The following is a 26,662-nucleotide window of genomic DNA, read 5'->3' on the forward strand; positions in this document are numbered from 1 at the left end:
ATAAAAAATAACACAAATTAGCATACACATACAAGTAACAAAAACCATTAAGCCATGTCATTATGTCTTTATTACGCATGTTGTATTATTGACCTTAACTTAGATTACACGTGTAATCTAAATTTAATTTTAGGTATTTTTTATTTTAGGTATTAGCTTCAGCGGAACATTAAAAAAAAAAAAAAAAAAAAAACTGAAATACACTATTCATGCGTTTTGATTTTGATAACCTATAGATGGCGCCAGGACTGACTGATTGCTCAGGCAAAGACGGAATGACGATTAGTTCTGCCTGGCTCATGATGGGAGCAGTTCCCAATAGCTGCGCTTGATTCAAAGATAGGCAATTGATTACTCCTGTCTCGATGATTAGGCCTGAATGGAGTACATGAGTTCAAGCTGTGTTTTGACCACAGCGAACATGTAAAATTGCATAATCACAGGTAAATAATTTTATGGTGTCTCTGACATTTTTATTTCATGCTAACGTGTGTGTGCGGCTGATTAAGTTTGGGACTTTTATGTGTATTTTAAGAGCGCACAGAGTTTGTGTTTGTCCTTGTTTACAGTGTTGATCAGTGTTTATGTGTTGAATTGAGGGTTTTGAATGCGGATTAAATCTAATGGCTCTAAAGTGTAATCAATAGAATGCTGTTTTAGGGTGGAACCATTTCTCGTCGAGTTGTTTGTTTTTCTTGTTTGATATGTGTCAAAATAAGAGGACTGTGATTACACTATCCACAGTTAACGTTATGTAGGTCAAGAACACACTCGATAGGCCTACATGTCTGCACCTGACCAGAGTTGACAGTCTCTGCTCAAGTCCAGTCAAGCTTTTATTCTTGTTCAACCGTATATCTTAATATATAATGCATGAAATTATTTAGTTGCAGGTAGACAGCACTGTCTTTGTGTATATGACTATATGGGGGTGTGTACCTGGTCTTTGAGAATAGGAAATAATAAAAATAAAATAAAAGTTAATCCATGCATACATCCAATATGTCTAATTGGCCCCATAGCGTATGGATTTTTGTGAATAAAATCATTAATGTTTATGACATTCCATGAATCCTTTGTGAACCTTAGCCATGTCATTCACCTCAAAGCAAAGCTATTGTCTCTTGCCAATGGGTGGCTAGCTTTAAAAATTTTAAAATATAATGTAGTTTTGATTTTGTTTAAATTATTTTTCATTGTTTAAATACCATAAATCCATTATATATTTATTAGAGGTCATATATATATTCATATATTAAGGGAAAAAATGTATCACAGTTTCCACAAAAATATTAAACAGCTCAACTGATTTCATTGTTGATAATACTATCTATCTATCTATCTATGTATCTATCTATGTATCTATCTATCTATCTATCTATCTATCTATCTATCTATCTATCTATCTATCTATATATTTAATTTTATATGTCATTTTTTGGCTGCTGTAAATGTTTCATTTTCTTTACAAATATATTGCGTTTTAAAATATTACATTAAAATATTATATTTAGAAAACTATTCTATCAACTATTCTATTCTATGATATATATATATATATATATATTATACAGCATGGGGGATTGATTAATTGATCCAGCAGACATTCTGTATAATGTATAATGTTTGTCCTCTGATTTTGACCTGTTAAAGAGGCTAAAGTCTGTCATGCTTTTCTTTTATCATGTGACTTGATTTCTCTTGCCAGAAGTAACTAACGTGATGTATGTGACCACCTTCCTGCGTTATGTTAGGTACGTTTTATCCAAATTAAACAAAAACAAAGGGAAAAATTTACACAGTTTTATTATTGCTGTTCTCATGCATCCAACCAATATCATTCTAATTCTTACAGGCTTGGTGGTAGATGCTTCTCTGCTCGTATCATTCAGAGGAGGAATCTCTCAGGAGCGGATGCCATTAATGCCCTGCGGCCCTTTTACTTTGCAGTACACCCTGATTTCTTTGGCCAGCATCCAAGAGAGAGAGTAATAATAATTAAATTATTATATATTATTATATATATAAACAATTTAATGAGAATGTATGATATTTTTTCCTCCTTTTCCACATTTCTCTGCAGAGCAGTTGTGAGGGTTTTATATTGTTTTGTTTTTTTTCTGTGTTATAGGAAGTGAATGAAAACTCCCTCCAAAGGTTAAATGGTTATCTGGAAAATCTTCAAAAGCCTGGGGCGAGATTCCCCAAACCTACAAAACTCACTTTTTATGTCAGGGACACAAAAGAAAGAGCAGACTCCAGTGGTAGTCTACTAGCCTCAGGTAACACCAGTTCATTTCTAATTCACACTGTCATTTGTACTGCCAAACTAAAAAAAATTAAATAAAAGTAGTCTCCTGAAGCTATGTGATAATGTTGTACAGTTTGTTTTCCTCACAAAATATTTAATTCCTTATTTTAACAGTTTTGACAGTAAGGTGTCATTTAAAAGTTTAAAAGTTTGGGGTCAAAAATCTATTTTTTTTTTAAAGATGTTAATGCTTTTGTTCAGCAAGGATGCATTAAATTGATAAAAAAGTGACAAAATGTTACAAAAGATTTCTATTTCAAATAAATTATTAATTCAAGAAAAAAATGTTTCACGTTTCCACACATAATCCTCATATTAGAATGGCACTAAAGTAAGGCAGTGTGTCCACCAAATCTTTTTTAACCAGATGAAAAGGTCAGGCGCTCTTCTGAAAACACCTAGCAGCATTTTTTTTCTTTTTTTTTCAGCTAAGACGCTTTGGTTGCTATTATACGGAATATCTGCGGAAGTGTTACTAGTATCAAATTTCTGAATATAAAAATGTTAACACAACGTGAAGTACTTAAAGTTGTTGTTTTCTGTTGCCATTGTAAAAGCAGGATGTGGCGATTGGTCTGTGTGGTATTTGTCCCGCCTCTCTTTTACTGTGATTGGATGGCTGGGTAAAACTTTTTTCAACTCTCGGCATCTGGAAAAAAATGCCAAGCGCTCAGCGTGAAATAGAAGTTTAGTATGGAAGCTTGTCTCCGCCATGGAATAAAAAAAACTACAAAAGGTAATTGCGACTTTTTATCTCACAATTCTGACTATTTTTCTCACAATTGCGAGTTTACATCTCACAGTTCTGACTTTTTTCTCAGAATTGTGAGAGGTAAACTCGCAATTGCGAATTATAAAGTCAGAATTGTAAAATGTAAACTCGCAAATGCGAGAAAAAAAGTCAGAAATGCTATTTATATGTTGAAATTATGACTTTTTTTCACATTTGCAAGTTTATATCTTGCAATTCAGGCTTTTTCTTCTTCAAATTGTGAGATGTAAACTTGCAATTGCAAGTTATAAAGTCCAATTCTGAAAAAAAATGTCAGAATTGCATGATATAAACTTAGAACTGCATGGAAAAAAGTCAGCATTGGGATATTATCTCTCAAATTAGACTTTATTTCTCAGAAAAGTCAGAATTGCTAAAAAAGTCGCAATTTGGTGGACTCACGGACTAATGGCTGCTGACAATTCAGCTTTGCCATCACAGGAATAAATTACATTTTAAAATATATTGAAATTGTAGCAATATATCACAATATAACTGTATATAAATAAATGCTTCCTTGGTGAGCATAAGAGACTTTACATTTTTTTTTTTAAATTTACCGACTCCAAATGTTTGAATAGAAATCTATGTTCTGTTTACAGTGCATGATTTTAATTGAAGAACCCTACATTTCCCAGGATTCCGATCTGTGAGTTTCACCCTGCATTCTAAGGATGTTCTGAGCACAGTGCTGGATGTTCTGAGGTCCTGTAGCCTCTCGGTTGAACATATGCAGGATGTGCTCAAGGCTGAGACCAAGAAGAGCTCAACACAGCAGCCTGAAACAGCTTTCTATCGGCCCATCAAATGGGACAAGACTTATTACACTTTCACCGGCTTCAGGGACCCAGAGCAGGAGTTGGAGCAAGCCAAGAGAGTGGAGCCCACACTCAGGTATTGAGAGGGAGACCATTCCTGGATGCCATTTCACATTAATCTTTCTTTTTTTAAGTCAGTTTAGGTTGCCTATACACTCTTATAGGGCTGGGCGATAAATGATATCATATCGAGATCACAATAAAATTTACGTCGACAACGATGATAAACTGGACATTTTTACTCGATATAATTAATCTAATATAATTAATTAAAAACCTATCACACAGTGAAAATAAACGACGACAGCCATGGAGTGCATGTCTCTAATATGTGATTTCTGCATGTCTCTGTGTGAATGAATGACGTGGTTTTGTCTGATACACAAACTCACAGAAGTGACACTCACGGTGATATCAGCATTTGCCTGAAGAAAATGCAAGTGGTGCTTGCCATGCGCAACAACTGCCCCCTACACTGCTAGCATATTTTTAGCTAGGTGTTTAAACAATTTGCATAATGCTAACATGATTAGCATGAACACATTAACTTCATCTCCAGAGCTACTTTGAGAGTCTCTTAACAAGCTTTTCACCATTTCATTTGACAAAAAAATAGACACACTGAACTACAACTAATAGAACGAATTTATAACAGTGAATTATGCATAGTTACAAGTAACTAACCCTAAATCTGACCCTAACTGTAACTATAGTAAGTACATGTAGTTAATTAATAGCACTCGGTACTTATTTTAGTAATTACAATGTAAATACGGCACTGTAAAATAAAGTGTAACCGGAATATCATACAATCAAGATATTTTTTTCATTCATGTTTTACATTTATACAGTTCTGTTGTGGAGTATCTTATTTGACAAAAAATTAATTGTTATATTTTCATTCAATTACATTATACTTATACTTAAGTTTATACAAATTTGTATTAAGTCATAAAATACAGAATCCCCCTAAAATAAAATGGAAAACACAGAATTTATGGTAAATTAAAATGGATTTAATGGGGCCCTAAATTTAAAGGTTGCTACTATGTGGAGTTTACTTGTGAAAAAACAAGTTTACATGTTTACATTAATTTTTATGTGGTAAATGAATAACGTGATAAATATTGATATCGTCGTATGATATGGAAAAAAATATGATATTATTTTTGGCCATATCACCCTACACTCTTAGCACTACCACATGTCTCATTTACATCCCTTTTGCACTTTAATTGAGAGGACAGTGTATAGAATCCAAAAGGAAGGGGGAATGGAAACTGGAAACTGGTTGCAGGCCAGATTCGAAGGCATGTATTCCATATCTTAAAGAGCACTGTAGCTAAAAGATATAGTTCATCCAAAAATAAAAATTTCCTTATTTACTCACCCTCAGGCCATCCAAGATACAGTGGGTACGGAAAGTATTCAGACCCCCTTAAATTTTTCACTCTTTGTTGTATTGCAGCCATTTGCTAAAATCATTTGTTCATTTTTTTTCCTCATTATTGTACACACAGCACCCCATATTGACAGAAAAACACAGAATTGATGACATTTTTGCAGATTTATTAAAAAAGAAAAACTGAAATATCACATGGTCCTAAGTAATCAGACCCTTTGCTGTGACACGCATATATTTAACTCAGGTGCTGTCCATTTCTTCTGATCATCCTTGAGATGGTTCTACACTTTCATTTGAGTCCAGCTGTGTTTGATTATACTAATTGGACTTGATTAGGAAAGCCACACACCTGTCTATATAAGACCTTACAGCTCACAGTGCATGTCAGAGCAAATGAGAATCATGAGGTCAAAGGAACTGCCTGAAGAGCTCAGAGACAGAATTGTGGCAAAGCACAGATCTGGCCAAGGTTGCAAAAAAATTCTGCTGCACTTAAGGTTCCTAAGAGCACAGTGGCCTCCATAATCCTTAAATGGAAGACGTTTGGGATGACCAGAACCCTTCCTAGAGCTGGCCGTCCGGCCAAACTGAGCTATCGGGGGAGAAGAGCCTTGGTGAGAGAGGTAAAGAAGAACCCAAAGATCACTGTGGCTGAGCTCCAGAGATGCAGTAAGGAGATGGGAGAAAGTTGTAGAAAGTCAACCATCACTGCAGCACTCCACCAGTCAGGGCTTTATGGCTCTCCTCAGTGCAAGATACATGAAAGGACACCCGCCTGTAGGACTCCAAGATGGTGAGAAATAAGATTCTCTGGTCTGATGAGACCGAGATAGAACATTTTGGCCTTAATTCTAAGCGGTATGTGTGGAGAAAACCAGGCACTGCTCATCACCTGTCCAATACAGTCCCAACAGTGAAGCATGGTGGTGGCAGCATCATGCTGTGGAGGTGTTTTTCAGCTGCAGGGACAGGACAACTGGTTGCAATCGAGGGAAAGATGAATGTGGCCAAGTACAGGGATATACATTCTCCAGAGTGCTCAGGACCTCAGACTGGGCTGAAGGTTTACCTTCCAACAAGACAATGACCCTAAGCACACAGCTAAAATAATGAAGGAGTGGCTTCTCAACAACTCTGTGACTGTTCTTGAATGGCCCAGCCAGAGCCTTGACTTAAACCCAATTGAGCATCTCTGGAGAGACCTAAAAATCCTGTCCACAAACGTTTACCATCCAACCTGACAGAACTGGAGAGGATCTGCAAGGAGGAATGGCAGAGGATCCCCAAATCCAGGTGTGAAAAACTTGTTGCATCTTTTCCAAAAAGACTCATGGCTGTATTAGATTAAAAGGGTGCTTCTACTAAATACTGAGAAAAGGGTCTGAAATACTTAGGACCATGCGATATTTCAGTTTTTCTTTTTTAATAAATCTGCAAAAATGTCAACAATTCTGTGTTTTTCTGTCAATATGGGGTGCTGTGTGTACATTAATGAGGAGGAAAAAAGAACTTAAATGATTTTAGCAAATGGCTGCAATATAACAGAGAGTGAAAAATTCTGATTACTTTCCGTACCCACTGTATATATGTCTTCTAGAATAATCAGGACATTTTCATTTTTGGCCGTACTATTCCTTTAATGTGTCATACCACCTAACTGCTAGACGAGTGCTCCAGCAGCTTTGGTTAATGTTCAATTAGAAATTATGTAGAACTGTTGAGACACCAGTGGGTTATATCAGAGCAGCCAGAAAGAGCCCAGCTGGCAACTTTAGTGTCTCACCAGAAACCTACATTTAGCCTTGTCCTTCTCCTCAGAACACAATCTTCCCAAGCCATTCTTTCTACAGTACTACCATTAATGGTTTTTGTGCCATTTAGTACAATGAGTAATTTGTACATTGAACCACAGATGTGCCTAGACTCAACAGAAACCCTACAGCCTGAGAATGAAGCATTGGAAACCCTGAGGCTGTGGAAATTCAATGAAAACCTTGGCACACGCTTTTAACTGTACAAAGCTTATTTGGTATGCAAATTCCACAGACCTCTTAATTATGAAGATGATCAAAAGTTTGAAAAAACTGTTGTACTCAGTCTACAACATGCCTACTGTCTTTTAATTAAAAAGGCTGATTTCTGCTCTGAAATCTTTATTGATTTTTATAAAGTAAAACCAAGAATAACTTTTATATTACTAATATTTCAAGATGAACACTTACTGGACTGAAGTAACAGGTTTACTTATCTCTACATCAATTTTATTTTTTAAATAACAATCATGTTCAAATGTGAGTATTAAATATGATCTGTCAGGTGATTGATTAACGTTTATTTGTGTATCCCTCAATCATCATTGTATTGCATTGCATTATATGTTTTGCCCCCACAATAAAAACTAAGCATTTAAATATCATCATACTAAGACATATTGAGAGACAACTTATATTTATTTGCATGTTGTGCAAATACTGTTATCAAGGTCTCATCGATTTACATAACAAGCTATCAGAATTTCATCTCACTTTGTGGCCATATAAATATCAGTAACTGCACCATATTTTTTGCTCAGTTTGAGTAAAACTGAGGTGTTTTTTTTCTCAAGTATGAGCTCCATATTTTCACTATACTATACTATATAACCTTAAAAGCCTGATGTATCAAATATGATACTCAACAAAAATATCATATTTTAAAGATTTATGATTAGGTTCAATAAACTGTTCAATTTTCTGATTATTTTCTGATTTCAACTGTTCAAAATCTGATTATACAGGGTTAAACCCGAACTTTAATATTGTTTGCTCTAGTTTTGCATGGCGCAGTGAAAATTGAATTGGCTAAATCTTAACCCGACTACTGTGTACTCCCTGACCCATTTGAGAGGAGGAACTTTGAGCTTTGTGACAACTTTACAAAAGGGTTTGGGACACTTTTGGATACCTGAATAGTATTGTCAAATGCTTTATGTAATATTTGAACAAAGGTATATTATGTCAGACAAAGTTCATTGGCAATATTCTTGAATGAATCTGGGATATATAATGCTTGATTTAACTCATTGGCAAATCTGAAACGTTTCTCTTTCTTTCTTTGTGTTTATCTTCAGTTTATGGCTGAGAAACAATGAGCCGGAGGCCACAAAGAAACAGAATGCCAGTCTTCCACACCGTGAGGAGCTGAAAAGATTGAAAAGAGTGCTAATTCATAAACTTGGTTTGTTGGATATCAGGTCAGCTCTAACACAGACTAAAGTACTCTTATAGTTTAAGTGTGATTTTTAATTAGGGCTGTCAAACGATTAATCGCGATTAATCGCATACAAACTAAAAGTTTAAGTTTGCCTAATATATGTGGGTGTACTGTGTGGAATTATTATGTACATATAAATACAAACACATTCATGTATATATTTGAGAAATATTTACAAGTATATGTATTTATATTTATATATCATTTATATTATATATAAATACAAATATTTTGGACATAACATATTTCTCTTAAATATATACATTAACTTGTGTGTATTTATATATGCATATTAATTACACACAGTTCTCACACATATATTATGCAAACATAAACTTTTATTTTGTATGCGTGATTTAATCGTGATTAATCGTTTGACAGTCCTATTTTTAATCACCGAGCATATTAGTGTGGTGTAGTGGTTAATGCTCCAGACTAGCATCCCTATAATGAGTAGTTCTTCAGTTAATGGTAAACTTGAAGTCTTAATTCTTAAAACGGTTTAATCAATGTTAAAAGCATTTGTTGCATGTCCTGGAAAGAATACAGTCAAATCATTAATCAACCCCAGGTGACAGTTTGGTTATAATGTCTGATGGTGTGGCTTGCTTATATTTTATTTATTTACTTATTTTGAGTTGGTTAGCAAGTAGTCAATTGACTTGGAATTTATTAGATAACAAAAATAAACTATTCTCAAATGATGCAGTAAAATCTTAAAAAAAAAAAAAAAAAAAAAAAAAGGCCTGTTGGACACATTATCTTGTTCTTCCTGTTGTCAGAATGTTCACCTTTGATCATGTGGCTCTCTGTCCTGTAGGTGGCAGCGCAAATGGGGAGTTTCACATAAATGCTGTCAGCTGCAGAGTCTGAGTCGTCTTTACACACAAAGCCCTGAGGCTCTGCACAACCTGAAAGGTAACCATGGAAATAGGATTCATGAGATGGGATTAGATGGCCCAAATGTTAAATGAGCACAAATATTTACTCAATTGTCTCTCTTTCCCAAAACATAGGACACATAATAGTTTTTACTGACCAGTCAGGGATGAATGCCTCAGGGCATGTGATGTTAGGAACAATGGATGTCCACCATCAATGGTCAAAGGTACAGCTTTTTTATTAAACCAGAGTCATGGTAATCTTTATTTAAAAAAAAAAAAGCTTAAAATATCATGGCAAACATTTATGCTGACTATGAGGCATGTGTCTGTCCATGTGTATGTTCAGCTCTTTGAGAGATTACCAAGTTACCGAAGCCTGTTCCAGCAGTCGGATTGGCTGAAGGAGCGCATCAGTCACCTTTTGGGAGGGATTCAGGTGATTCACATCAAGCGGATGGGTCCAGCTCTTCCTCTGGAGGAACATTACAGTACCCTCAACACCTTCCACAAGAGACTGTTGCCTCAGCGCCTCTTCCTGCACCCCCGCAGCCTGCAAGGCCTCACGATGACCTTGGAAAAGTAAATAGTCATATACTTTCATTCCAGCCATTTGTTCGTGTGTATTTTCTTTGTTTACAACCTTCAACTAGGCAGGGTGCTCAGAAATGCACTAATTCCCATCACTAAAAGCACGACTGAGCCTCAGTGATAGCAGGCTTGAGCAGTGCTTACGCACTGGCCAATCTCTTCGGAAAAACACCAGCTTAAAGTTAACATGAAATTGTTTTACTTTTTTAATAAATGATTTTCAAAAGAAAATCAGTAGCACTTTTTTTTGATGGTCCCCTTTAGACAGTCTCTTGACTATAAATAACTTTGCACCTACATATCAACTACCAGTCATTAAAGTATTAGTAGACTGTCTCATTAATATCTGCTTACACTTTTTGATGCTCCTCAACAGACATTCAACTGACTATAAGTAACTCTGCAAGTACATGTCAACTTATTCTCAAACCCAAACACTACCAGTCCATTAATACTCTCTACTGATACTCTAATGAGAGTTAGTTGACATGTAGGTGCTTATAGTTACTTATAGTCAACAGAATATTTAAAAGGGATCATCAAAATAAAGTATAACCAAACATTTTTGTATCAGATTGTTGGATAAGGAAATATTTTTCTCCACCTCTGAACCAACTTTTATTTTCTTATGACATGATTAACGGTGAGAAAAATGAATAAAATATTTTTATATCACCACAAGTTTCAGGTTGGTAAGTTTTTTTTGTTTTTTTTTGTAACACTTTGCAATAAGGTTTCATTATTTAACATTAGTTTACTACTTTATTTAACATGAACTAAGAATGAACAATACTTCTACCGCATTTATTAATCTTAATGTTAATTTCAACTTACTAATACATTATTAAAATCAAAAGTTGTATTTGTTAACATTAGTTAATGCACTGTGAACTAACATGAACAAACTATTAACAGCTGGATTTTAACTAATGTTAACAAAGATTAATAAATGTTACAAATGTATTGCTCATAGTTAGTTCATGTTAGTTAATACATTAACTAATGTTAACAAATGAGATCTTGCTGTAAAGCGTTACCATTTTCTAATATTTTTGAAAAAAGTTTATGCTCAGCAAGGCTGAATTTATATGATCAAAATAAAGTAAAAAAAAAAAAGAGTCATTTTTCCTGTGATTGTAAAGCTAAATAATATCAATAATAAAAAAAAAACATCTCGAGATTAAAGTTTTTAAATTTCGAGAAAAATGTCTAAATAAAATGTTGAGAATAAACTTGTTAAATTACGAGAAAAAACTTTAATTTCGAGAAAAAGGTTGAGATAAAATGTTGTGAATAAACTCATTAAATTTCGAGAAAAAGGTCAAGATAAAATGTTGAAAATAAACTCGTTAAATTACGAGAAAAAAATCATTAAATTTCAAGAAAAAAGGTCGAGATAAAATGTTGAGAATAAACTCGTTAAATTACGAGAAAAAAATCATTAAATTTCAAGAAAAAAAGTTGAGATAAAATGTTGAGAATAAACTTGTTAAATTACGAGAAAAAACTCATGAAATTTCAAGAAAAAAGGTTGAGATAAAATGTTGTGAATAAACTCGTTAAATTACGAGAAAAAACTTTAATTTCGAGAAAAAAGGTTGAGATAAAATGTTGTGAATAAACTCGTTAAATTACGAGAAAAAACTCTTTAATTTCGAGAAAAAGGTCGAGATAAAATGTTGAGAATAAACTCGTTAAATTACGAGAAAAAAATCATTAAATTTCAAGAAAAAAAGTTGAGATAAAATGTTGAGAATAAACTTGTTAAATTACGAGAAAAAACTCATTAAATTTCGAGAAAAAGGTCGAGATAAAATGTTGAGAATAAACTTGTTAAATTACGAGAAAAAAATCATTAAATTTCAAGAAAAAAAGTTGAGATAAAATGTTGAGAATAAACTTGTTAAATTACGAGAAAAAAATCATTAAATTTCAAGAAAAAAAGTTGAGATAAAATGTTGAGAATAAACTCGTTAAATTACGAGAAAAAACTCATGAAATTTCGAGAAAAAAAGTTGAGATAAAATGTTGAGAATAAACTCGTTAAATTACGAGAAAAAACTCATGAAATTTTGAGAAAAAGGTCGAGATAAAATGTTGAGAATAAACACATTAAATTACGAGAAAAAACTCATGAAATTTTGAGAAAAAGGTCGAGATAAAATGTTGAGAATAAACTCGTTAAATTACGAGAAAAAAGTTGTTAAATTACGAGAATAAACTCATTAAATTATGAGAAAAAAGTCGTTAAATTTCAAGAAAAAAAGTTGAGATAAAATGTTGAGAATAACATTTTGTTGTTCCCCAATTTGTTCTCATAATATAACAACTTTTTTCTTGTAATTTAATGACTTTATTCTCAACATTTTATCTTGACTTTTTTGTCGAAATTTAACAGCTTTAATCTCAAGATGGTTTTATTTTTTTTATTATTGCTTGGCCCTAATCCTCTTCCATAGGCTTCAGTGTAAAATCTTCAGTCAATGTTAAAATATAAATATTCTGTAACATTATAAATGTCTTTACTGTCACTTCAATTTATCCTTGCTGAATAAAAGCATTTAAAAAAAAAAAAAAAAATTGAACAGTGGCATATTATAATAAAAATATATAAATATAATATAATTAAAAATAATATTAGCCAACAATGTCATAGCCGAAGACTATGGAAGCCATGGAATAAAAAATTAAAAAAGGTAATTTGCGAGTTTTTATCTCACAATTCAGACTTTTTTCTCTCACAATTGCTAGTTTACATCTCATAATTCTGAGGGAAAAAAGAATTGGACTTTCTAACTTGTAATTCTTACTTTTTTCTCAGAATTGCGAGATGTAAAGTAGAAATTGTGAGAGAGAAAAAAAAGTCATAATTGTGAGATTAAAAAGTCACATTTATCTTTTAAATTGCTTTATTCAACAAGCTTCCATAGTCAACAGTGCAATGAAATCACTATGGACAAAATCTAACCACCCTAACTATAAAATTATGTAGCCAAAAAGCCAATCCTCCATTGACAGGTTTTAAACTTAGCTGTGTGATCTGACAAAATAAAATTATTTGCAATCAACATAAATTGCAGATATTTCATTATAGTAGATGTTTTATTAGTTCCTGCCTGGTTATTTATTTATTTAACTATTTTCTTTTGGTACCATCAGCCAATCAGAATCCACCTGGCTTATAATAACTGCAAAATGAATTACAGTATATGTTTAGAGTAAACAGAACGTATCGTCCGTTGGTGTGGCCGCTTACATAGTTATCTATAATTCTTGATGTGAATCGGCCTTTAAACTCATGTGGCATTTATAACTCAGTTGCATTTGATGCAGCAAACAGCATTATGAGAAATTACATATTATAGCTTTAAATGGATTGCCGTTGAAAATGTTTTATTGTAAATAATAGTATTCCACTGAGAGGACAAGAGAAACATAAAAAAGAAACAGAAGAGAGACCATACTGGACTGTTAACAACAGATTGTAGATGAATGGTATTGTCTTAATTCCTGCCGTTCCCTGTGTTCTATTCATTTCTGTCGTATTTCTGACTGATATATCCTCAGTGTTCACTGAGAAGTCTTTGTGCTGCTTAATGTCCCGTCAATCATTGCTTTTTCTATTCTGTTCTGTTGCCATAGTGACCGCTCCACCCCCTGCCTGCATGAGACGGGCCACTTCATCATCCCCACTATGTGTGACACCCTCCAGCTGCAGAACTTCCTCCAGAGCCAGGCCCAGGAGGCCCGGAGACGCATTCAGCGGAAGGACAAGTGAGTGCTTGACCTATCATTGCACATTAGCGTGACATCAAAATTGACCATTGAATGTGCATGAATCATAAGTAAATTATTCTAAAGACCAAATATGTTTGTTTGCATTATCTTGTATCAAATTGTAAAGTTTCTATTTTTCTGATGTAACCAGGGATGTGAGGGCAGGGAAAACCATGTTAACCCCTATTATTACTATATTTAATATGTTCTTGATTCATAATGTTTCACAATCCAATCCTAAGTCCCAATGTATAAAATCAAGTTGCACCCTAAATTATTTTCTACTGAATGTACCGTTACATTTATAAAAACATCAAAATACAGAAATTGTTTTATATACAGCTGTTTTATATTTTCTTTGATAATTTAGGATAGCATAATTGTTGTTTTTAGCCACTAGAATTATTATCTTTGCTCAAAAGTTAGGGGTCTGTAAGATTTTGCTGTTTTGTTGTTTAAAAGAAATGTATACTTTTTTAAAGCAAGGACACATTAAATGGATCTTAAGTGAAAGTAAAGGCATTTATAATGTTATAAACGTTTTCTGTTTCAAATAATTGCTGTTCTTTTGAACTTTCTATTCATCAAAAAATACTGAAAAGAAATTGTAGCACGTTTCCAAAAAATGTTATGCCACACAACATTGATAATAAGCAATGTTGCTTGAGCATCAAATCAGCATATTAGAATGATTTCTGAAGGATCACGTGACACTGAAGACTGGAGTAAAGCACAAGAATAAATTACATTTTAATATATATTAAAATGGAAAACTCTTATTAAAAATGTTATAATATTTCACAATATTATTGTATTTTTTATCAAATAAATGCAGCCTTATTGAGTATAAGAGACTTATCATAGGACAATAAGACAATTTTTTTTTTTTTTTTAAATCTTATCGACCCCAAACATTTGGATGGTGAAGTATGTTGGACTTTATTAAGCACTAATTTAGAAAGACTGGTATGATTTAGCAGTATATATGTCAAAATTTCCATAACCATACATATTTCAGTGCTATCATGAAAATCACTGCATATATTATATTCTTACCAATATCTTTTTGTTGTTGTTAGTAAAAATATCTAAACATCGTTAAAATTAGATAAATTTACCCACTAACCAAAACTTCCAAAAGTCTTCAAAGAAAATATCTTGTGTTTTGTCTCGTGACTAATGATGTTTTGTCTTGTTTTAAGCATACTCAAGACAACCACAAGAACAAACAAACTGAAGAATTATTTTGTGTTACACTTTATTTTAGTGTCTTTGTTACATGTAATTACTGTAATTAATGTTGTAACTAACCCTAAACCAAACCCTAATCCTAACCCTATAGTAAGTACATGTTGTTAATTAATATTACTCAGCAATGTTGGGCAAAGTTACTTTTAAAAGTAATGTGTTACAACATTGTGTTAATCCCTAAAAAAAAGTAACTAATGCTACTTTTGTTACTTTTTATGGAAAGCAATGTTTTACGTTACTTTTTCTCATCTGGGATAGGCTTGCTTGTTTTTTAACAACAAAAAAGTTCTATTTTTAGCAAATATGAAGGCCCTTTCACACCATAATGAAATGACTAAGCCTCAGGCTGAAGGAAATGCATATTCATGCCTGTACAGTAGAGGGTGCAGCTCAAACATACATTTCAGCTGTGCTGCAATTCTGGACTGAAGAAGAATAGGGTGCAAAAGCAGAAAGTTCAACACTCTTACTTCAGCAATATAAAATTAAACAAATGTGATGTTTATCTAAAGTAATTTTTGCTTATTGGTATGGTTAAATGTTTTTAATCGAGAGTCAGCAGCAAAGATATTGGTTAATAAAATTAGATAAAATACATAAAGTATATTTGTATTATTTCTCATTTAAATAGTACAGGTTTGCGTAATATTCTGAGTTTGCATTTCCCTGTTTTTATTCACTTTTAATAGTAAATCTGTTTTTGTGCAAGTGAGATGATTAAATGCTCACATTTAGTCTAGAACTACAATAACCATCATGTTTACGTACAATGACTCTCAAAATTTCTCTCAAAATGGGGACAGGAGAGCAGGAACTTGGGTTACTTATTTGAAAAAGTAACTCGGATATTTTGTAAATTAAAAAATAATGTGTTACTAAGTAATGTGACTATGTTAATTGCGTTGTTGTAATAATACATTACCGACAACACTGTTACTCAGTACTAATATATATAAACTTCTTTTAAAAACATTAAAAATCTTACCGATCCCAAACTTTTGAGTGGTAGTGTATGTATATATATGTATATATATATATATATATATATATATATATATATATATATATATATATATATATATATATATATATATATATATATATATATATATATATATATATATATATATATATATATATATACTATTGATTATTGTCTATTGATTGATTGTATATTTGATTGGAATTAATTGTATGCACCTGTTGATTGTCTATTTATGCTCTTTCCACTTGGAGTGAAAGTATACCTTGACAAAGGCTTCTGCCGAAACGTTGGCTAATAAATTATTCGCAAGTTGAGTGTGCGGTCATATATCCCTTTTTCATACACATTTGAATTTATCTCTTTTGACTGGCACCTCAGACGGTAGTGCGTTTGTTTTCTTTTTTCTAAAGCTGAATTTTCAGCATCGTTAATCCAGTCTTCAGTGTCACATGATCCTTCAGAAAGACGTCATTTTGCTGCTCAAACATTTATTGTTTACAATTATACAAAATATTTGTGTAATTTTTTTTTCTTTACTGTCACTTTTGATTGATTTAATGCATCTTTGCTGAATAAAAGTATATTAATTTCTTTAATTTCTTTAAAAAATAATAATAATAAAAACTCTTACTGACCCCAAACTTTTGAACGGTAGTTGTTACGTCCCTCGTTAATTAGATGTAGTTTGTCTAGGAATATTATCAGACATAACAAAACAGTGGCAATGTGTGTATAATGGCAGTAACAGGATGGCAAAAAGAAAAGGGACAGACAAACCAGCAATTTCGTTGCAAAGGTTTAATTTCAGTAAATATAAGTGAAGTAATATAATAATAATAATAATAATAATAAAGTAGATATTTACAATATATACAACGTAACAAGAATAAACAAACAGCAAAAGATCTGGAGGAGAGGAAGGAGTGAGAGAGTGGAGCTTAAATCAAAGAACTAAGTATAACAAAACAAAACTAACTAAAGTTAAAGGGCTAAACTAACTAACAAAAGAAAATGCAGAAAGAAACATCTTCAACGTTCAAAACGCTATAACTAAACCACGCTGTCTAACCAAACAAAACATACAGAAATAGCACCACTCGTTAAGGCTAGTGTGTCTAATACATATTTCTTCTGCGTGTGTAAATGTAGGTCGCGACCTGCTTACCTGACTCGCAACCTCTCCAGCCAGGCTACATAGCTTTAAAACAGAATATGAGATGAAGGTTTCACGGGTCAGCTTTGAACCGGAACATGAGATGAAGGTTCCGCGAATACAGCGGTCATAAACAATCGGCATCCTAGATAAAGCATGTATCGAACACACGAGCACAAACGAACATAAGCACTCCCAACACAAGAGAAACTGACCCAACTGCAAGATAATAACAGCAGTAAAGTCGCAAACACTGATCAGTCTCTCAAACTGGTCTCTCGAACGAGAAAACCATCCTCACAGAGAATGTCCCATCTCCCCAACCCAGAGTCTGTTTTCGAGCTGCCGCCATTGAAGTTTTAAGCTGCTCACAAGCCGCTCCGTAACCCGCGATTGGTAGCGCGATCCCTGACGTCAGACCCTTACGCCAGCAGATTGACAGACGGATCGTCCAATCAGAAGTCACACCTGAAATGGAGTACAGACACGCACATATATGCAGCGACATGAAAAAAAACAATTACATAGCGCAGCGTACGTAACACTCTCCCCCTTAAAAACTTAACATAAAGCAGCTTCATACTCTAGATAAAGTATCAGCAATGATATTTTCTGAACCCTTTTATGCTTTATGATCAAGTTATAATTCTGCACAATCAACGACCAACGCATAAGACGTTGATTGTGATTGTACATTCTACACAAAAACACCAAGGGATTGTGATCCGTGTACACAATAACAGGCAGAACAGATGAACCAACGTAAACCTCAAAAAACTGTAAGGCCAGGATCAAACCTAAAGCTTCCTTCTCAATGGTAGAATAATTTCGCTGATGTCGGTTGAATTTTCGAGAGAAGTAACAAATTGGATGCTCAAAACCAACGTCATCTTCCTGGAGAAGAACAGCTCCCATGCCTACAGCACTAGCATCCACTTCCAATTTAAAAGTACGTGTAAAATCTGGGGCAGCGAGAACAGGTGCACTAGTCAGCAACAACTTTGCACTGTCAAAAGCATGCTGACACGCATCACTCCAAATAAAAGCATTTGATGGGCTTAACAAACTGGTCAAAGGATGTACTACAGTTGAGAAATTTCGGCAGAAACTTCTGTAGTAACCAGCCATTCCTAAAAACCGACGTAACTCTCGTCTTGTCGTTGGAACGGGAAAGTCAGCAATAGCAGATACTTTGGCACTAACAGGACGGACTTGACCTTGACCTACTTCTTTGCCCAAGTAAGTAATCGTTGCTTTACCAAATTCACACTTGGCCAAGTTAATTGTCAAGGAAGCGTCAGCTAACCTTTTAAAAACTGTCCGAAGAACAGTCAAATGCGCAGACCAATCAGACGAATAGATAACTAAATCATCTAAGTATGCATTACAGTTCTGAATTCCTGACAGTACAATGTTTACGAGGCGCTGAAATGTGGCGGGAGCATTTCGCAGCCCGAACGCCATAACCCGGTACTGTAGGAAGTTATCCGGAGTAACGAAAGCTGAAATTTCCGCAGCTCGAGCGGTCAATGGCACTTGCCAATACCCTTTCAGCAAATCTAATTTCGTCACGAACTTAGCAGAACCCAAGTTATCTATACAGTCTTCCATCCTAGGAAGAGGATAGCTATCTGGTACAGTCACAGAATTTACTTTTCGATAATCTGTGCAAAACCGAAATGTGCCATCAGATTTCGGTACAAGAAGGCAAGGTGAACTCCACGGACTGTAGCTAGGTTCAGCCAAGTTGTTTTTTAACAAGTAATCCACCTCAGACTTCATCACAGAACGCTTGATATTGTTCACTCTATAAGCATGTTGTTTAATAGAAGAACTGCACGTCACTTGGATATCATGCTGTAACACATTAGTTCGAGTCGGAACATCACCAAACAACATAGGAAAATCTCGAATTAGTCTCATAATATCCTGTTTCTGTGACCCAAGCAAATTATCAAGGTTTTCTGGCAAGCTTTTTAAAACTTCAGAATTTGAAAGTCTACCACACGTTGACAAATCATTACGAAGTGTAACACCATCGTCAGTATAACACTCACCAGGAGATGGCAGCAGAACCTCATCATTCACTGCAGTGGAGTCAGGCACAGCAATAGCAGCAACGGCTAAAACCTCCGTAGGAACAGCGACTGGCTTTTCTTGTTCCTCCAAAAATTTCTCAGGTACCTTACGAGAACAATATGATTTCAACATGTTAATATGACATGTTCGAAACTTTCGTTTGCGATCAGGCGTGTGTATCACAAAATCAGTCTCGCTCAATCTCTTAGATACCCTGTACGGACCAGAAAAACGGGCGGTCAAAACTGAACCAGGTACTGGTAACAGTACTAAAACTTCGTCACCGGGTTGAATCTCACGCACAACAGCTTTCTTATCGTACCGTTTCTTCATGCCCTCCTGAGCAATTGACAACGATTTTTGTGCAAATGAACACGCATTATGCAATCGTTCCCGAAATCGGCTGACATAATCCAGCACATTTTGTTCGGTTGGCTTTTTGTCATTTAACATCCTGTCCTTCACGACTTTTAGCGGACCTCGAACTGTGTGACCAAAAACTAAGTCTGCAGGACTAAATCCCAGAGATTCTTGAGTTGCCTCACGAACTGCAAATAGTACAAGTGGTACTCCCTCATCCCATTCTTTCCCAGAGCTTAGACAATACTTTCTCAACATCGACTTTAACGTCTGATGGAAACGTTCGATCGCACCCTGACTTTCAGGATGGTAGGCGCTCGAAATTCGGTGCGTGATGCCCAAGGTTTTCAACACTTGTCTAAAAACATTAGAAAGGAAATTCGTCCCCTGATCTGTCTGCACGACTTTTGGCAACCCAAAGGTGGAGAAGAATTTAAGCAAAGCTTTAATAACAACAGGTGCAGTTATTTTTCTCAATGGAACAGCTTCTGGAAAACGTGTCGCAGAACACATAATGGTTAACAAAAATTGATTTCCTGCCTTGGATTTCGGCAACGGACCAACACAATCCAAAATTATGTGTTCGAACGGTCCGCAAATGACAGGAATCGGAACTAACGGAGCTGGTGGAATCTTTTGATTCGGCTTACCCATCACCTGACATTCATGACAAGTACGGCAATGCTGAGATACATCTCTCTTCAAGCCAGGCCAAAAGAAATGTTGGAGGATGCGGTTATAGGTTTTGTCACGCCTAAATGACCTGCTAACTCGTGATCATGTGCCAAACTCAACACTTGTTTGCGGTAGGCAGTAGGCAAAACGATCTGGCACACAACCTCCCACTCATTCTCCCCATCTGAATTAGGACGCCATTTCCTTAACAGTAGCCCATTTTCAATCACGTATTTTACAAAACTGGTTTTATCAGAGTCTGTACTTTCAGCAGCAGAAAAACATTTAGTCAGTGACACGTCTTCTCGCTGTGCGATCTTAATCCGTTCATGAGAAACGGTTCAACTAACAATTCAGACTCAGCGGAATATTTATCATGCTGAACATCATCCGCGCCCTTCTGATCTGACCCTGAACTTTCTTCAGTGAACACCGGTGACATAAAAGTGTCAGACAGAACAATGTCATCTCCAATTCTGCGTTTTTGCGCACGAGTAACCACGCTAGCAGCAAATACATCTGGAAAATGATCAGCGATGTCATCCGCATGGATAAAACAGTCAGGTTTATCAATAACTTCTGGCACAGGTGACACTTTACCTCCTGCCAAATCATTTCCAAGAATGAATGCCACACCTTTGACAGGAAAGGAAGAACGTATACCCACCCTAACGAAACCTGAAACCAAGTCACTCTGTAAGTGTATCTGATGCAATGGTACCTTAATTACGCCCATTTCAATCCCTTGCACTAGTACACTTGACCCACAAGATGTCTGTTCCGACAACGGAAGTACATCAGATATTACAAATGATTGAATTGCTCCCGTATCCCTCAAGATCTGTACCTCTTTCTGCTCCTCAGGTTTACCATTTACGGAGATTAACCCCTTCATCAAGAATGGCTTAAACCCTGCATCAATTTCATCCTTCTCTAGAACAGTTTCAGACCCAGCCTTCACAAAATTAACAGGTTTTACCTGTCCTTGCTGGTTTTTACGTTTAAGCATCAGGCAATCAGAAATAACATGCCCTACCTTGTGACAATAGAAACATTCTCGTGTTTCTTTATTCTGTGGGGAACTACTTTTACTACGGGTATTCGAATTTTGAGTTGAAGCCGAATTCAGTGCTTTCTCTGGCCGACCTGAAACAAACACACTCTTATGCGTTAACACATACTCATCCGCAAGAATCGCGGCTTGTGACAATGACGTAACTTTTTGTTCATTCAGGTATGTGACTACTCGTTCCGACAAACAATTCTTAAAATCTTCTAAAAGCATTAGTTCTCTCAACGAACTTAAATCTTGCACATTGTTAGTAGACAACCATTTATCAAAAAGAACTCCCTTCTCCCGGGCGAATTCCACAAATGTTTGCTGAGCTACCTTCTTATGGTTCCTAAAGCGTTGCCGATACGCTTCAGGTACCAACTCATATGCACGAAGTACAGCATTTTTTACGACATCATATCGCAAGCTTTCCTCTAAAGATAGCGCAGAGCAAACTTCCTGTGCTTTTCCAACGAGTCGACACTGTAGTAACAGACACCAAACCTCTTTCGGCCAATGAAGTGCAGCAGCTACTCGCTCGAAAGCAGCAAAGTACGTGTCCACTTCGGATTCTCTAAAGTGAGGCACCAAAGCGATTTGCTTACTAATATCGAATGTAGTGGTCGAATCACTCACAGAATTTGCCGAATTTACTGACGCAACAACAGGGCTAACAGGATTAAGCCGCGCAGTTCGGTCAGAGACAGCCTTCGCTGACTCTAACTCGAGCTGTCGCAATTTCACCTGCGTCTCTGCCTCAATTTCCATTTTACGGATCTCTAAGCGTAACTTCATTTCAGCTTGGCGCGTCTCAGCTCGCTCCTGCACTTCCATCTGGAGTCGGGCTATGCGAACCTTAAGTCGCGCGTCACCCCCAGACTCTACGGAAGACGGAGACAGTGGGTAGAAGGGCGGTAAGACAGCCTTGGGCTCGGCCTCCGCCTCCACCTCAGCATTCTCACCTGTTGCCTCCTCCAAATTCCCCACGCTAGGCGTACGCTTTTCCACAGCCGAAGTGTCAGCTCGCTCACTTTCCGCATCTGGAAATAGAAACACTTTTAATTCGACCAAACGTTTCAAAATCTCATTCTTAATAATACGCTTTAGAGACTGCCTCACCACAGGAATGCGATAGTGGTCAGCTATCTGCAGCAACTCATCTTTTCTACATCGCTCAAACACTTGCAAAGTTGGATTAGCAACAAATGATTGCAAGTCAAAAGTACTCATTGTGTCCAATTATCACTATACACTTCACAATGCACCAAACAATGCCCTTTTCATTGCCATTTCCTGCACCATACAAAAACACACACATACAACTATCCTCCGAGATATTGAAAACAATATAAAAACTTGAGATCCCTTCCCCAAAAAGAGAAAGGGATCCCGGACGAGCCCCCAAATATGTTACGTCCCTCGTTAATTAGATGTAGTTTGTCTAGGAATATTATCAGACATAACAAAACAGTGGCAATGTGTGTATAATGGCAGTAACAGGATGGCAAAAAGAAAAGGGACAGACAAACCAGCAATTTCGTTGCAAAGGTTTAATTTCAGTAAATATAAGTGAAGTAATATAATAATAATAATAATAATAATAAAGTAGATATTTACAATATATACAACGTAACAAGAATAAACAAACAGCAAAAGATCTGGAGGAGAGGAAGGAGTGAGAGAGTGGAGCTTAAATCAAAGAACTAAGTATAACAAAACAAAACTAACTAAAGTTAAAGGGCTAAACTAACTAACAAAAGAAAATGCAGAAAGAAACATCTTCAACGTTCAAAACGCTATAACTAAACCACGCTGTCTAACCAAACAAAACATACAGAAATAGCACCACTCGTTAAGGCTAGTGTGTCTAATACATATTTCTTCTGCGTGTGTAAATGTAGGTCGCGACCTGCTTACCTGACTCGCAACCTCTCCAGCCAGGCTACATAGCTTTAAAACAGAATATGAGATGAAGGTTTCACGGGTCAGCTTTGAACCGGAACATGAGATGAAGGTTCCGCGAATACAGCGGTCATAAACAATCGGCATCCTAGATAAAGCATGTATCGAACACACGAGCACAAACGAACATAAGCACTCCCAACACAAGAGAAACTGACCCAACTGCAAGATAATAACAGCAGTAAAGTCGCAAACACTGATCAGTCTCTCAAACTGGTCTCTCGAACGAGAAAACCATCCTCACAGAGAATGTCCCATCTCCCCAACCCAGAGTCTGTTTTCGAGCTGCCGCCATTGAAGTTTTAAGCTGCTCACAAGCCGCTCCGTAACCCGCGATTGGTAGCGCGATCCCTGACGTCAGACCCTTACGCCAGCAGATTGACAGACGGATCGTCCAATCAGAAGTCACACCTGAAATGGAGTACAGACACGCACATATATGCAGCGACATGAAAAAAAACAATTACATAGCGCAGCGTACGTAACAGTAGTATATATTATATATAATTACACTGTAACAATGGCACCTTAAAATAATAAAGTGCAACCCTTTATTTTATATGTTACATTGTAATTATACAGTTAGGTAGGGTTTGTTTAATGTTAGTTACTTATAGTTATGCATAATATACTGTTATTACTATAAGTGCATATAAAATATATAACAAGGACGCTTGTTATATATTTTTGTAATGTTGCCACTGTTTAAAGCCGTCTTTCATTCAAATGGAAAATATTCCCTTCTATACAGGTTGGAGGCGGAGGAAGAAGACATCATTTCGAGTTGTCTGCAGGATTTGTCTCTGCGCAGTCTGTCTAAAGAGCCCAGCGTGTCGAGCAGTCAAATGATCCCCTGCTGCAGGCGTCTGATGGAAGAGAGATCCCCTCAGATGCAGGGTCTTCATCTGTGCATCTCTCACTTCTATTCAGTCATGCAGGATGGGGATCTGTGCATTCCCTGGGACTGGAAAGGCTGAAACACAATTAACTTTTTTGGGACTTTATTACTATGACTCTCAGGCTTATGTAGCCACAATAAGATTCTGACATTTTTGAAACAGCCTATTGTGTAGGCATGATTATAAATGCACTTTGGTTCTAAAATACTTGCAGTGGACCCCAGTGATGTGATGTTATAACTTAGCACAGGAAGTTTGTTGATTATTTGCACTGCCAACCATGTACATCACTAATGTGTGTAACACTTAGACAAAAACATAATCATCATCTCTTTTTTTAAGCATCATGTCTCAGTCTATTATAAAAATAGCTTTTGGAAATACCGATAAGGTTCTTTTTGCCTTGAAACAATCAGTTGACTGCTTGAGTCTTTATCATTTCAAAACCTGAATGTACCTGATTCACAGGAGATACACATTTACTGATTTGTCATATTGCTAGAATCTAAAATGCAGTCAAAATTCAGATGAAGTGTTTTTGGACAAATAATTCTTCTAGTGTATACAAATATTGAGAAATGGAAAAGTGTTCTCTGAAAATTTGAAAAGTTCAGATGTAGTCTCTGTACATTATAAATCCTAAATGCTGTACTGTCTGTCTTGAGATGTGTGCAGTGTATCTATGCTGTTTGCTGCTATTGCATTTCAAAGGTTTATAACATGATATCTGTATGTAGGAGAAATATCAAACTGTGTAACACAGTTCAAACAATGGTCAAAGCATTAATGGTCACTGTTGTATGCATTGTTATTATGTACCTATTTGGTTGTAATGTTTTTGAAGGTTTTGTTCATTGTGATAGTCCATGAATTTCCCACTCTAACAGATATGAAATATAATAATTCTGTTATGTCATATATGACTGTATATTACTATGAATTTATCACATTGTTATTCTTGTTAATGTTTGAAAACAGCCTTTCTGCTTAATGTTTTTTGTGGAAACCACTTTTGTTTTCTTCAAGATTTTTCAGTATTAATATCTTTTTCTATTATTATTATTGTACTGACCCCAAACATTTGAGTGGTAGTGCATCACAGTTTCCACAAAAATATTAAGTTACAAAAATGGTTGTCAGCATTCATAATAATAACAAATGTTTCTTGAGCACCAATTAGAATGATTTCTTAAGGATCATGTGACATTGTAGACTGGAGTAATGGTGCTGAAAATTCAGCTTAGATCATAGGAATAAAAATATTAAATAATAAAAAATAAAAGTTCTTTTAAATTGTAATAATATTTCACAAAATTACATTTTTTCTATTTTTCATCATATAAATGCAGCCTTGGTAAGCATGAGACACCTTTCAAAAATTAAAAAATCTCAATTATTCCAAATGTCCATCTGTTAGTGTAGCTGTTATTTAATGCGTCTCAAAGCTGAATTTGCAGGCACCCGCGCATTTTTGAAAATTATCCCAGCCCTGCATGACTGAATGTGAATCATCACTTTCAGCTGTTACCGGCGAGTCTTTTCGATGTCTGCGTCACTGTACTGTCTGCTTTTAGACAGATTTACACATGCAGGATTGAGACAAAGATTATCAGCAAGCAGATCACAGACCAACCAAAAGTATTTGCTTCCCTGTGGGCATGGAGGATTTTCTGCTTTCTTCTAATTTTGGTCATTATACATCAAAAACCTTGCCTTGAAGTCTTTAATTAATTATCTTTAAGGTTGAAACTTTTTGAAAATACTTGAATATCTATTAATCAACCATTGTGTGGCTGCAAACAAACAATAACAGGATGGATGGATGGATGGATGGATGGATGGATGGATGGATGGATGGATGGATGGATGGATGGATGGATGGATGGATGGATGGATGGATGGATGGATGGATGGATGGATAGATAGATAGATAGATAGATAGATAGATAGATAGATAGATAGATTAGATAGATAGATAGATAGATAGATAGATAGATAGATAGATAGATTGATTGATTGATTGATTGATTGATTGATTGATTGATTGATTATGTTTGGCATATTCATATACAACCACATCACATTTTTTTCTGAGGATATTCTTCATTTCCTTCATTAGTGAACTTTAAGAAACCCCCTCATTAGAATCCAGGAAGATGTCCAAAGAAAAGGAGAGCACCCAAATATAGGCATAATTAGCACAATTAGCAGCTTTGGAAATACTATTATTACTAACTATTCAACTATTCATAATGTTTCATGCAACATTTTTACTAAAGAACATTTTCACTGCATCTTTATACCTGAGTTTATTACCAGTAAGTGAGTGAAAGGCTTATATGATGAAAAGTACAGTAAAAACTAATATTGTGAAATCGTATTACAATTTAAAATTATTTAATATATTTTTAAATGTTATTGATTCCTGTGATTGCAA

The 26,662-nt window shown here is 35.3% G+C and overlaps 1 protein-coding gene across 2 annotated transcripts; it reads left to right on the forward strand.

The window, feature by feature from the left end:
* Positions 1-308: 308 nt before the first annotated feature.
* On the forward strand, positions 309-26,070 carry tcaim (T cell activation inhibitor, mitochondrial). Of its 2 annotated transcripts, XM_067401144.1 has the most exons (11): positions 309-443; positions 1,709-1,754; positions 1,856-1,988; positions 2,132-2,282; positions 3,722-3,977; positions 8,416-8,538; positions 9,379-9,476; positions 9,575-9,666; positions 9,789-10,021; positions 13,673-13,804; positions 24,078-26,070. In XM_067401144.1, the coding sequence occupies exons 2-11, from the start codon at positions 1,723-1,725 to the stop codon at positions 24,301-24,303; spliced, it is 1,476 nt and encodes a 491-aa protein (XP_067257245.1). In that variant the 5' UTR covers positions 309-443; positions 1,709-1,722; the 3' UTR covers positions 24,304-26,070. The 2 variants fall into 2 exon arrangements, with proteins under 2 accessions (XP_067257245.1, XP_067257250.1); XM_067401149.1 differs by lacking the exons at positions 309-443; positions 1,709-1,754; positions 1,856-1,988; positions 2,132-2,282 and adding an exon at positions 2,879-3,047.
* The last annotated feature ends 592 nt before the right edge of the window (positions 26,071-26,662 follow it).

The sequence above is a fragment of the Chanodichthys erythropterus genome, chromosome 2 (assembly GCF_024489055.1).
Source record: "Chanodichthys erythropterus isolate Z2021 chromosome 2, ASM2448905v1, whole genome shotgun sequence".
Lineage (NCBI taxonomy): Eukaryota > Metazoa > Chordata > Actinopteri > Cypriniformes > Xenocyprididae > Chanodichthys > Chanodichthys erythropterus.